A 12,606-nucleotide genomic window follows, 5' to 3' on the forward strand; every position below is an offset into this window, starting at 1 on the left:
ACGCGACAGCATCCAACACCCCCCATCGCCCCTCTGACCGCTCTTGGAATGCCCCGGAGGTCGCACTCGGCGTAGACACATCGCCCGACCTGCCGAACAGCTGCCTGCCCCCGCGCGATACCCATAGACCTACAGCCGACCATGGTAGTCGACAGCGACCACCTGATCCTCGCCGCGCCGCCGGGCGAGTCGGACCCGGACCGGTGGATTGAGCGGGTAGGTTTGGTGCGGTGTTGCCTGTGCCTCTGCTCTGCGGCACAGGCCCGCTCGCTCGCGCTGCGCGCTCGCTCGCTCACACCCCCAGCTACGCAAGAACCAGCACCTGCCCGAACGGCAGATGAAGCAGCTGTGCGCGCGCGTGACCGACATCCTGCTGGAGGAGTCCAACGTCCACCTCGTGCAGAGCCCCGTCACGGTCTGCGGCGACATCCACGGCCAGTTCTGGGACGTGCTCGAGATTTTCCGCCAGGGCGGCGACCCGCCGGCGACGAGCTACATCTTCATGGTGGGTGGGCGTGGGGCCAGCGCTGACGAGCAGGGCGACTTTGTCGACAGAGGATACTACTCGCTCGAGACGCTCAGCCTGCTCTTGGCACTCAAGGCGCGGTGAGTGGTGTGGGGCGCGGGCTGGGGCCTACGCCCGCGTCACTGCCTCGCACGCTCGCTGACGCTCGCCTGCCCAGCCACCCAGACCGCATCACGCTCCTCCGCGGAAACCACGAGAGCCGGCAAATCACACAGGTGTACGGCTTCTACGACGAGTGCATGCAAAAGTACGGCAATCCGAGTGTCTGGAGGGCATGCTGCAGCGTCTTTGACAACCTCAACCTGGCGGCGGTGAGTGGCCCTGCGCGTGCGGCACTAACCCCAGATCATCGACTCGTCCATCCTCTGCGTCCACGGCGGCCTCTCGCCCGACATCCGCACGCTCGACCAGGTGCGCACAATATCGCGCGCGCAGGAGGTGCCCCACGAGGGCCCGTTCTGCGACCTCATGTGGTCGGACCCCGACGACGTCGAGACGTGGGCCGTGAGCCCGCGTGGGGCGGGCTGGTTATTCGGCGCAAAGGTGACGGCAGAGTTCAACCACGTCAACTCGCTCGACCTGATTGCGCGCGCACACCAGCTAGTCCAGGAGGGCTACAAGCACATGTTTGACAACCAGCTCGTCACGGTCTGGTCGGCGCCAAACTACTGCTACCGCTGCGGCAATTCGGCGTCCATCATGCAGGTCGAGGACGGCGGCAAGACAAACTTCAAGGTCTACGAAGCCGCCATTGAGAACGAGACCGACCAGCGCAACCCCGCCATGCGGAGAGGCGGTGCGCCGTCCTATTTTGTCTGAACGAGCGACGCAGCCCGCGTTGCGTTGTATAGTACAACATGCATCTCATCATCACAGTGCGTGTGGCGGCTATGGGACTCGGGCCTCGGCGGGTGCGTGTGGCGGCTACGGGACTCAGGCCTCGGCGGCCAGCTTGCGCTTCTTCCTCCGCTCCTCGACCTTGGGCGCGGCGGTTTCGGCGGGGGCGATAAACGCCTCCTCGCGCTTGGAGCGGCGCGTCTCGGCCGCGACGGCGTGGCGCTCCTCGCGCTCGCGCTTGGCCGCCGCCTCCTTCTCCTTTGGCTTGAGGAAGTACTCTCCGGTCTCGAGCTGCTTGTCGAGCTTGCTCTGGACGGGCGCGGGCGGGAACGGCGTGTACGTCTTCTTCTTGGGCGCAGCGGGCTTGGGAGCGGCGGCGGGGGCAGCGGCAGCGGCAGCGGCAGGCTGACCAAGCGGCGTAGAGTTGGCGTCGGCGCCGTCGCCCTTGGACAGGGCGGCGTTCTTCCTCGCCGTCTTCTCCGACGTCTTGAGGTGCTTCTTCTGGAACTCTGCGGGGTGTGAGCTGGCTTTCTGAGGCTACTGACACCGAAGCCGACTCACTGGGGAGGAACCGGTCCCAGCTCTCGCCGGCGAGCTTGGGGTCCTTTGCGAGCTCGCGCCTAATCATGAGCTCCTTGATGCGGTAGATCGGGTGGATGTTGTTCATGCAGTCGACGATGATCCTGCGCACCTCCTTGAGGCCCTTGAAGCTGCCCATGGCCGACACGGTGTTTCCCTGCACAAGCACGTAGCAGTCGGTGAGGAGCTCGATGGCCTTGAGCGTCGAGCCGTTCGGGCCGACGATGCGCTGGCGGCGCTTGACAAAGCGCTCCTTGTTGCGCACCAACCCAGAAATCTTGATCACGTCGCACGCCACATCGTCCTGCAGCACCTTGAGCGCCTGGGGCGCGGCGACGCCACGCGCGAGCAGCTTGAGCAGGTCGCGGCCCTTGAGCACGATATACGGGTCCCACGTCTTGCGCGTCGTGCGCACCGTCATGCGGCCCTGCACCAGGTCGAGCTCGCACGCGAGGCCGAGGTTGTCGAGCGCCTTGGTGACGGCGCCCCAAACGCTGCGGAGGTACGGCTCGCGGTACTTGGGGAACAGGAGCGCGAACGACGACTCCTCGAGGAACGGCCGGTGCTCCTTGTCGTCGGGCTTGGCGAACGCGTCCACCTTCCAGTGGTCAATGTCGTCCGTGTCCCATGCTGCGGGTCAGGTTTGTGACGAGACGGAAGTGCTCACGCTTGTCCTTGCGGTGCCGCTTGTTCTTGTTGACGACGGCGTCGGCGCCGTCGCCCTCGGCCTCAGCCTCGGACGCCGCGGCCCGCTTCTTGTCCTTCTTGGACTTTTTCGACGACGACGACGGGTCGGCGCTCATGGTGGGTGTGGGGTGAGAGATGGGTCGGGCGAGCCGGCCAAAATATATTGACTCTGACGTCTAGGTCAAAATCCATCGGCTTGTGGAGGAATAGGCGTGCTCTGAATAGGTGCACCATTGAGTACTCGTGCCTAACGATTTTCTGTAGGCCCGCCAAATCTCCTTCAAACAAGAGTGCGCCAGTGACACCCCCTGCATGCCCACAGCACACATGCACACGGCAACCAACAGCAGCACGAGCACGACGCGGACCGCCTCAAGCACGCATGCCTGGCCACCAGGCCCAGCCCACGCGGGGCCTGGCCTCGTGAACTGCGACTCGCTAGCAGCGACTGCCTGCTGAAACGTGTTGCCTGCCACGGCGTCTGCTCGACAAGTGGCGGCGGCCGGGCGGCGCATGGCTGCTGCCATCTTGACCGGCCAAACGAATGAGCACAGCACACGCCTGCTGGCTGGGTTTCAGCATGACACCTGCACGGGTCGACGACTAGCTCGAGCTCAACCAGCGGCCACATGCCACAAACGCACCACTCCGCTGCCACTTGCCGGGCCCCAGGCACGACGTTAAAGGTAGTACGCAGGCCGACGCGTGCCGTCGTCAGGACGCCAGAGCCAAGCCTACTGCGCGCTGCGTGAGCATTGTCTCGGCCGCATCGTGACGGTGTCGTGTGCGTGCGTGCATGCATGCGGAGACTTCTTGGCGACGAGCACAACAACAAACACATGCACGTACACCTCATCTGGCCAAGACCGCAGTGTGGCCGTGCTCCAAGAAGCAATAAGTGGGCGGAGCGGGACTGGGATGGAAATCGGGGGGAGGGTGCACACCAGGGTCTGTGCGCGTCTGCCGCGCGCCAGGTTGCCGCAGACGACGCGTCGGCCCTAGCACCTTGCTCGCGGGTCCTTGTCTTACTCTGGTCGCGTTCGACGTCTGCCGTCGCCGATGCCAGCGGATGACTAGGCAGACGTACGTGCAGGTCGTCGACTCTTCTGCCCACTGCCGCTGTTGTTGTTGATGCACAAACTGGCCGCTGTGGAAAAACCAAACAAACATTGAGCAGGACGTGCGGCCCAACTCGCGGGACGGCGACAAAGCTTGTTGTTGTCCCTTAAGATCCTAGTAGGCTCTACCCAGTTTGCCGTTTACGCAACCTGCGTGCGTATAGCAGGGGGGTGGGCTGCAGTCGTTGTGCGCTCGAGTTGTCGTCGACAGTCGCCTGTACATTGTCGAGTCTTTTGGGTGGCCGACCTGAGCCCTGTTTTAGTGACAGGGGTATCCGATTTACTGCACCCTGCGTCGTTGGATGGCACTCCCGGGGGCACTTGGGGGGTCACTGGCGGCACTGGCGGCACTTACCCGCGGGTTCGACCAGTGTCGGCGAGTCCTGAGTGCTCTCTTGCCGGCCAGGCGCCAGGCCAAAAGTGGTAGACGGCAGAGGACCCCGGTTTCCGCAGTGGTAGGTCCAGCCAGCCCTGTAGGCCCTAGCGCACCAGCACACCGCGCCGCGCGCCGCGCGCATCCCACTACCCACGTCCTCCCCCTCCCCCCTTCTTCCTTTCGTCGTCGCTACCTCGCTCGCATTCATCACTGCTCATCAATCATAGTCAATCATAGGCCTTGCTTGAACAACGACAGCGACATCCTCGACAACCACGACACTTCGACGGCAGGCTCCGTCGAGACCGACACTCGTTGTAACACCCACACGGCAACCCACTCGCCACCACCTACGACAACAATCACGTTCGCCCGCTTGACGCGATCGTTCACCCCCCGCCACGCCCACGACAGACCCCATTCCTCGGCCTGGCATCCCCTTACCCCCGCGACAAAGCCGGCATCCATCACAATGCTTCTCGACATCAAGGCGCTCGCGGGCTTGCCCAAGCACAAGCGTATGACCCCCGACGAGATTGCCTCGTACCAGTCGTCGCTCAGGGCCGGAGCTCAAGTATGTCGCCGACTGTGGTCCTCCTTCGTTCCCCACTGACAGCTTTGAAAGAAAACCCAGACCCCTAACAGCGGTGTTGCCGGCCAGCCTGCCGGCGGCAAGGCTACGGTCGGCACCCCGCTCCAGCCGTCGGCCCCTGCGACCACAACTGCCGGCCGTCAGCCGCCCGTCGCCGTCCAGCCCTCGCCTTCCTCGGCCCCCAACTCGGGCACCCCCGTCACCCCGCAGACCTCGAGGACCTCGTCGCAGACGCCGGTCGTCGCGACGCCCTCATCTTCGGCTGCCCATACTTCGGCGGCGCCGTCTGTGCAGTCGTACGCGCCGCCTCCTCCCCAGAGCCCCAAGATCATCACCACGTCGCACTCGACGACCACGGCGCGTTCGTCCAACACGGCGGCGTCATCCGCGTCGGCGTCGTCGTCGGCTTCGGCTGCCGCTTCCAACGGCGACTCGTCCAAGGGGTAGGTCGAATGCGGAAGAGGGCGGTGGGGATTGACACTAACGACGTTTCAGCATGTCCGGTGGTACCATTGCCGGTATCGTCATTGGCCTGCTCGTTGGCTTTATCGTCCTTGGTGCCCTTGCTGGCTGGGCCTACCGCAAGTACAAGTCGCGCAACTACAAGGCCAACAACCCTTGGGCCAAGATGGACAACGATGACATTACGCCCTTCCCCCGCCACAACAACAGGGACTTTGAGAAGAACTCTGACGAGGACTTCTATGGTGGTGCCCCCTCTGCCGCCATCGGCTCGAACCGCGCCCTCGCTCTCGCCCGCCAGAACGGATTCTACGCCGACGGCAGCCTGCGCCCCGACACCGAGTATGGCTCCGGCATGGCTGGCTACGGTGCTGGCCGCAACTACGGCCCTTACCCCGACGTTGCTCCTGTTACTCCTGTTGCTGCCGCCTACGGCGTGGACGCCAACCGCGTCCCCTCGGGCCCTCAGTACCCTCAGCAGCAGTACGGCCAGCTCATCGACCACGGCGGCCCCTTCGACGACGAGTACGCCCAGCACCAGCAGCACAACACCTCGCCCAACTCTGGTCCCCGTCAGCTTGTCGGCCCTGGTGCTCACTACCAGGCCCCTGGCCCTGCCCCTGTTCCTCTTGGCCGCCCCGACGCTCCCGAGACTTATGACGAGATTGCCGCTGCCGAACTCTACGCCGACGACCGCTACGCTGATGACGAGCTTGCTGCTCCTCGTGGCATGGTTCCTTACTCTGAGGGCGAGCCGTACACTCCTCGCACTGCTGCGTCTGCCGGCGAGTGGGCTGGTGCGCCGACCCGCGGTTCTCAGATCTCGTACGCTTCGCCTCTTCCCGAGGCCGTCTCGCTCCCATCGCCCGCGCCTGCCCCGTTACCCACTCTGCGTCCCATGTCGCCTCTGATGCCCATCGACGCCTCGGCTCCCGCTCGCCCCCCTTCTGATGACGACCACGAGACCCGCCGCATGTACCAGGAGGTCGCCTCGGCTGCTGGCATTGACCAGGTGATGAACCCTACCTCGGGTCTCGCTTCCCCTGCTCCTGTCCGTCTTCCTACCTCGGCGCCTTCTCCTCCCTTCCACGCGCCGTACCAGCACGGCCAGCCCCTCTCGCCTCTTCGTGAAGTCCCCACGCCGATGAGCGAGCGCACTGCTTTGCCCACCCTTTCGTCGCAGGACGCCCACGACCGCAACGTGCCCGGTCGCACCGGTCGCCCCCTGCCCAACACGCCGAGTATGCTCATCGCCGACTCCCCATCCAGTGCTCCCACCCGTCTCCCCCCCACGCATGAGGAGGACGCCTACGGTGGCATCTAAGCACTGTTGACTACGAGGAGCCACGATGATGATACTGTACTTTTGCTATATATTACACCCTACTACCTCTCCAAGGCTCAGCCGGTACGCGCTGGCGCGTCACCGTGACTCCTCTCTACCCCCTCTCTCATCCTCGGTTCGCTTTGGACTCTCGGTACAAGTGTGATGAAAGAAGTTTTGCCTTGAGAATGAGCGAGCGAGCGAGTCCTGCCTGCCCGGTTGCGAGCGGCCTGACTGCCTCCCGTGGTCGTGATGGAACACCAGAGATGATGCGGGATGACAATGTGATGCAGCCAGCCTTGTGAATTGCGTCCAAGCTATGCATACAAGATGATCCGTGTCAAGAGTGGTGGCTGAGGCACGCGCTTCGAGTATGTAGCCGCCCGCCAGAGAGCCGTTGTCACCCTGGCGGCCGCCACATGGGAAAATGCCACGCCACTCGGCGCCACGCAGACTGGCAAGGTGGAGGGAGCAAAGCAGGTTGGCGGGGAGCGGAAGCAAACGCGTGTGACGCCGCCAACCCATCTGACCGCGCAGCGCGCGCGCCTGGGTTGTTGACCCACCCACCTACGCCGGCCGACCCGTCAGTCGCAGTGCTGCCGCGTTTCCCTCGGTTGCTTGATACAACATCCACTCTCATCGGCCAGTCGACATCCACGTCCAACCATTCGACATTGACGCGGCATCTTTCGGCACCACGCGCCTGACTCTAGTCTCTATACGATCAAGCGGTCCACGGCCCCTTGCACTCGAACGGTTGCCGACATTTACCCCGCTCAAAAGGTGGGTACACACGCGTCGGGTCCACTGGGCGCCGCCGTCACAAGCCTCCTAACCCGCAAAAGGTGGCTGCCTATCTTTGTTGGCTTTAGCCACGGCACACGCTCGTGATTCAACCGGCAAGACGTTGGCCACAGCGACGCAGACGTCACTGTGCATGAAGACTGGACTGCATTCGACTGTTGCACAAGGATTACTCGACGAGTCAGAGTGACAGGGACAGACAGTGTTGGCCACAGGTCCACAACAAACACCATCATCGTCATTCGCAACAACAACATCCACCACCGCCTCTCCTTCCCCGAGCCCAGCAACAGGGCCAGTGGACAGACACGCCGACAGGCTACACACACACCGCCTCGGACCTCGCACCACCGGCCCACAGCAGCATGCAGCAGCAAGGCGGATACCCCGGCGGGCCACCACCTGGTCCGCCTCCGGGCGCCGGCCATGCTCGCCAGATGAGCGGCCACGGCGCACCCATGCCTCCACATCAGCCGCACCACCAGCGGAGCGGGTCGCAGCACTCGGTCCACTCGGTGCACTCGCAGCACTCGCAGCACGGCGGCCCGCCCCCGGGACACCACATGCCGCCCGGCCCACCGCCACCGCACTCGCGCACCCACACGCCCCAGCACAGCCAGCACAATGTGTTCCAGGCCGTAATGGGCGCGCGTCCCGGCCAGGTCCCGCAGGAGGACGTTGGCGGACCAGGACAGGTCAAGGTCTACGCGAGCGCGTACTCGCAAATCCCAGTGTTCGAAGCCATGATCCGCAACATTTCAGTCATGCGCCGCATGTCCGACTCGTGGGTCAACGCGACGCAGATCCTCAAGGTCGCGGGCATCAGCAAGAGCGTGCGCACAAAGATCCTCGAGAAGCAGGTGCAGACGCAGATGCATGAAAAGGTTCAGGGCGGATGTAAGTGGTCGATAATAACACTGCCGCGTGTTTGCTGACGTTTCAGACGGAAAGTATCAGGGCACTTGGATCCCCCTGGAGCGCGGCCGCATCCTCGCCGAGCAGTACGGCGTGCTGCAGTATGTGGCCCCGATCTTCGACTTTGTGCCCCCACCGACGGGCCCGCCGGCTCTGCCCATGCGTGGCGGGAGCTCGACGCCGACGGCCAAGACGCCGGGAGCCGGCGGCGGAGCGGGTATCGTGCCCGGGTCGGCTGGAAGCGCGACTGGCCGCATGATCTCGCCGTATGCGCACACGGGCAATGTCCCTCCCCCGCCCCCACCGCAGTTTGTCCAGCAGCAGATGCCCCCTCATGGCGGCTACGACCAGCATGGCCAGCCCCCGCAGATGCTGTACCCGCCCCCAGGACAGCACCCGCAGCAGCCGCAGGGCGGGCACATGTTCTATGCCCCCGGGCAGCCCCAGGGACCTCCTCCGGGCCAGCACATGCAGCATGGCCCTCCCCCGCCCCATCACATGGGTGGCCCCATGGGTGGACCGCCCCAAGGGCCTCCTCAGCACCACGGCCACCAGAGGCATCCCTCGCATCCCGGCATGCCGCCCATGGGGTACACGCCCGAGCACCAGCCGCGTCGCCTCGAGCCCGCACCGCCGCTGGACATCGGCCCAATGCCGATCCCCAGTGGCATCCCCCAGGGCCTGGCTCCGGCTGCCACGATCAACGGGCACGGCGGTGGCGGCCCTGGTCGTCACCAGGTGGCCAGCCTGCCGCCACCACAAAGTGACGTGTACATTGACTCGTACGGCCAGCCTCACGGTATCTCTGGCTCTGCGCAGGCGCCGTCATTCGGCGCCGACATTGCTGCGCCACCAGCCAAGCGGCCTCGCGTCGATGGCCAGCCAACGATCCCAGAGGAGGAGCCTCAGGAAAGCGGACCTGGCGAGACGGAGGAAGACGACGACGAGGACGCCCGCGACAAGCCCCCTCTTCCGGCGTCGTTCCGCCTCTCGACCAAGCCGTTCAAGCCTCGGCTCAGCACCGCTAGCCATCGTCGGCGTCAACAGCTGTTGTCCCTGTTTCAGGGTGACGGCCAGCAGGTCGACGTCCGTGCGGCCTTTGAGCTCGCGTCTGGCGAGAAGCCGGATTGGGACGTCGACATGGTCATTGACGAGCAGGGCCACACGGCGCTTCATTGGGCCTGTGCTCTGGCGAGGATGGGTGTGATTGCCCAGCTGATCGAGCTGGGTGCCGATATCCACCGCGGAAACTACTCTGGCGAGACGCCATTGATCCGCTCGGTTCTGACGACCAACCACGCCGAGGCGGGGACCTTCTCACAGCTGCTTGACCAGCACTTGGGACCGTCGATCCGCACCCTCGACCACGCGTACTGCTCTGTCATCCATCACATTGCGCTGTCGGCTGGGCTCAAGGGCCGTGCGGCGTACGCACGAGGCTACATGGCCGCGGTGCTCGAGTGGGTCGCCAAGGAGCAGACCAAGGAGCGCAGCCTGGCGGCTGCTGCTGCAACGCCCAGTGCCACATCTGGTGAACCCAGCCCTGTGGATGCGACCGCTCCCAAGACTGAGAACGGCACGGGCAGCACCCCTGCCACGAACACAATCTCGCTCAAGCGCCTCGTCGATCTGCAGGACGTGCGTGGTGACACGGCGCTCAACACTGCGGCGCGCATGGGCTCCAAGCCCTTGGTCAACCTGTTGCTCGACGCCGGTGGCGACAAAACCAAGGCCAACAAGCTTGGTCTCCGTCCAGTCGACTTTGGTGTCGAGGTCGAGGCCCTGGCCGTGTCGACGAGCGAAGCGACGCTCGGCGGGCTCAAGAACGATGTCAAGCGGCCAGAGAAGCGAAGTGCGGATGTGCTGAAGAGTGAGTTGAAGCCTGACGACGTTCGCTGACCCCAGACATCTCGGCGCTGTTCGAGGACGTCAACAGGACATTTGACGAGGAGATGGAGAAGCACATTGAGTCGCTCAACGGTGTTGAGAAGTCTGTGCGCGTCGCGACACGGACGCTGGCCGAGCGGAGACAACAGGTCGAAACAGCTCGCACGCGCCTGGGCACCCTCGAACAACAAGCCGAGCGTGTTGACAATGGGCGACGGGCACTCGAGAAGCCTGTTGGGGAGTGGACTGGCCGGACACCATTGCGGACAGAAGCGTCACTGCCTCCTGCCTTTGAGATGGTACCGCCGTCCCTCCCGGGTGTGTCTGACGTCAACGACGCACAATCCAACGCACACGTTAGCGATCCGGCGCTGCCGGAGTCCGGTGAACCAGGAGCGCTTGTCAAGCTTCGGCGATTGGCGGCTTGGGAGGACCGTGTGGCCAAGCTCTTGGAGGAGCGGGCGTCCGACCTCGAGGGTGACAGCGCCGATCGGGCCGTCAAGTACCGAAAGGTCATCGCGGTGTGCGCCAAGGTGTCTGTGGACCAAGTCGATGACGTGAGTGATTCTTTCTGGGTGCTGTGCACGAGTTCTGGGCCAATTGAGTGGCCGCTCGGTGTCCGGGATCGAGGTAGTCGTTGTCGGCCGGCGACGCCTCGTGGAGTGACCGACACGAGTCGTTGGCCGGCCGGCAACTCCGCCTCCCGCGTGTACCTTTTCTTTGCAATCGGGGGACGAGTGCGAGCTGACACGTGCCTCAGATGCTGGACGGCCTCATGACGGCTGTCGAGAGTGACGGCCCGGCCATCGACTTGACACGCATCGCCGGCGTTGTACAGCGCTTACGGGATGCGCCCACGGTGGCCTAGCCTCGGCAGATGCTCGGCGCTCCACGAGACGCGTGTGGCTGTGGCTGCACGCGACGTGCAGGGTCAAGTTGCAGGGTCGGATAAGGCTGTCTCGTCTCCATGACGATGGCCGCGACGCCGTCGACGTGCGATGAGGCCGGTGAGGCGAGGGAAACAGGGGAGTAATCAGGTATGGTGTGAGATTCCGCGCGCAGATGGTGTTTTGTCGAATGTATAAACCGACGTCATAGTGACAGTGACGTCAGAGGTGGCGGATGTGGGTGGCACGGGTAACGGTCGGCGAGGCGCCGGCGCGGCGCGGCTCTGGGCAGCACGCATTCACCAGCCACCGACCTGACCAGACAGAGTTTGTCGTGGTTGCCGCCTGCGGCTTGTTGCTCTCTACCCTTTGCTGCTCCCTGGGAGTCGCGGCGCCGGGCGCCGGTCGAGCCAAGGTGGGCGGGCAGCCAGCGGCCAGCGGCCAGCCTACGAGCCAGCCGCGCACTGAAACGCTCGCCCAGGAACGTTTGCATCCGACGAGAGAGAGGGGGGGGTGGGGGATGGAGCCAGCCGCGGCGGCAGCGGCAGCAACGAGGCGCCGCCGTCCATGATGTCATGAATGAGCATTCGGCGCGGCACAAGTGGCACCCGGCACGCACGGGCAGCGCTCCACAGATGGCACAAGTCGCACTCATCAACTGACCTGACTGTGCGCAGCAGCAGCAGCAAGGCAACAGCAGCAAGGCAAGAGCAGCACGAATGTGAGCAGCATGCACGCTGGCAATGTCGTCATGGCTCGCTGTCGCTGGCGAGCGTGCGAGCCGCGTGCGCAAACGTGTGTGTCTGGGTGGCCTGGGTGGCCGTGGACGTGTATATAAGCGGGCAGTCTTCCGCCGTTCGTCTTCTCATCAACAACTCTCTCTCTCTCTCTCTCTCCCTCTACCACCACCACCACATAACAAATAGCAAACATGGCCGACGCTGGACGCCAGTCTCTCACCGACAAGGTAGGTGGCGCCTGGGCCAACAGGCCAGCTCGCCCCGCTCGCGCTCGCTCACACAACCCAGGCCGGAGCCGCCCTCAAGCCCGACTCGCAGAAGACGTACCTCGAGCAGGCCGGTGACGCCATCAAGGGCGCCGCCGACTCGGTCGCCTCGGCCGTCCAGCCCCAGCAGGAGAAGTCGACCACCCAGAAGATTGGTGACGCCGGTGAGTCGCTGCCTCGCCACTTGGAGCCACCAGCCGCAGCCGCTGACAGCCACAGTCTCGGGCGACAACACCAACCGCAACGCGGCCTAAGTAGTGTGCGAGAAGTAGGAAGTTATGCATCTGTAAACCCATGAGCCGGGCCTTTGGGCGTTGAGAGTGTGCTGTGGCGGGGTTGACGATGCGCTCGAGTGTGGTAGCCACCGCTGTGGCGACTTGTTTGGCCTAGTTTTCCGCTCGCCGCTCAGCTTGCCGTGTTTTCCCGCCATCCACACCCCCACGCCTCCACGCCGCCTCCACGTACCCACCCCCCCACCCCCGGCTATCTCTGCCGACACCAGCGTGCCTGTATCTCGCACTAGCAGCGCCGACCGAGGCGAGACGTGGAGCCTGGCGCGAAACGTATAGACGCCGCCGCCGCAGAGTTGCCGGGCGACACCCTGGA

General features: G+C 64.5%; 5 protein-coding genes across 5 annotated transcripts; 4 read left to right on the forward strand and 1 right to left on the reverse strand.

Moving 5' to 3' along the window:
- Positions 1–141: 141 nt before the first annotated feature.
- SIT4_2 (sporulation-induced protein) lies at positions 142–1,345 on the forward strand (the record flags this gene model as incomplete). The annotated part of the gene is made up of 5 exons (XM_069353757.1): positions 142–216; positions 305–505; positions 539–606; positions 684–837; positions 872–1,345. The coding sequence occupies 5 exons, from the start codon at positions 142–144 to the stop codon at positions 1,343–1,345; spliced, it is 972 nt and encodes a 323-aa protein (XP_069208399.1).
- Positions 1,346–1,459: 114 nt separating this feature from the next.
- On the reverse strand, positions 1,460–2,745 carry KRR1 (ribosomal RNA assembly protein krr1; the record flags this gene model as incomplete). Its single annotated transcript, XM_069353758.1, has 3 exons — positions 1,460–1,872; positions 1,925–2,572; positions 2,610–2,745. The coding sequence occupies 3 exons, from the start codon at positions 2,743–2,745 to the stop codon at positions 1,460–1,462; spliced, it is 1,197 nt and encodes a 398-aa protein (XP_069208400.1).
- Positions 2,746–4,595: 1,850 nt separating this feature from the next.
- Q8F55_005269 (uncharacterized protein) lies at positions 4,596–6,501 on the forward strand (the record flags this gene model as incomplete). The annotated part of the gene is made up of 3 exons (XM_069353759.1): positions 4,596–4,697; positions 4,749–5,158; positions 5,211–6,501. 3 exons carry the CDS (start codon positions 4,596–4,598, stop codon positions 6,499–6,501), a joined length of 1,803 nt encoding a protein of 600 aa, XP_069208401.1.
- A 1,169-nt stretch (positions 6,502–7,670) lies between these two features.
- SWI6 (transcriptional regulator swi6) lies at positions 7,671–10,975 on the forward strand (the record flags this gene model as incomplete). The annotated part of the gene is made up of 4 exons (XM_069353760.1): positions 7,671–8,202; positions 8,249–10,090; positions 10,126–10,664; positions 10,868–10,975. 4 exons carry the CDS (start codon positions 7,671–7,673, stop codon positions 10,973–10,975), a joined length of 3,021 nt encoding a protein of 1,006 aa, XP_069208402.1.
- A 950-nt stretch (positions 10,976–11,925) lies between these two features.
- On the forward strand, positions 11,926–12,254 carry Q8F55_005271 (uncharacterized protein; the record flags this gene model as incomplete). The annotated part of the gene is made up of 3 exons (XM_069353761.1): positions 11,926–11,961; positions 12,023–12,164; positions 12,220–12,254. 3 exons carry the CDS (start codon positions 11,926–11,928, stop codon positions 12,252–12,254), a joined length of 213 nt encoding a protein of 70 aa, XP_069208403.1.
- Between the last annotated feature and the right edge of the window lie 352 nt (positions 12,255–12,606).

This window comes from Vanrija albida, assembly GCF_041260175.1.
Source record: "Vanrija albida strain AlHP1 chromosome Unknown contig_4, whole genome shotgun sequence".
In the NCBI taxonomy this organism is placed as follows: domain Eukaryota; kingdom Fungi; phylum Basidiomycota; class Tremellomycetes; order Trichosporonales; family Trichosporonaceae; genus Vanrija; species Vanrija albida.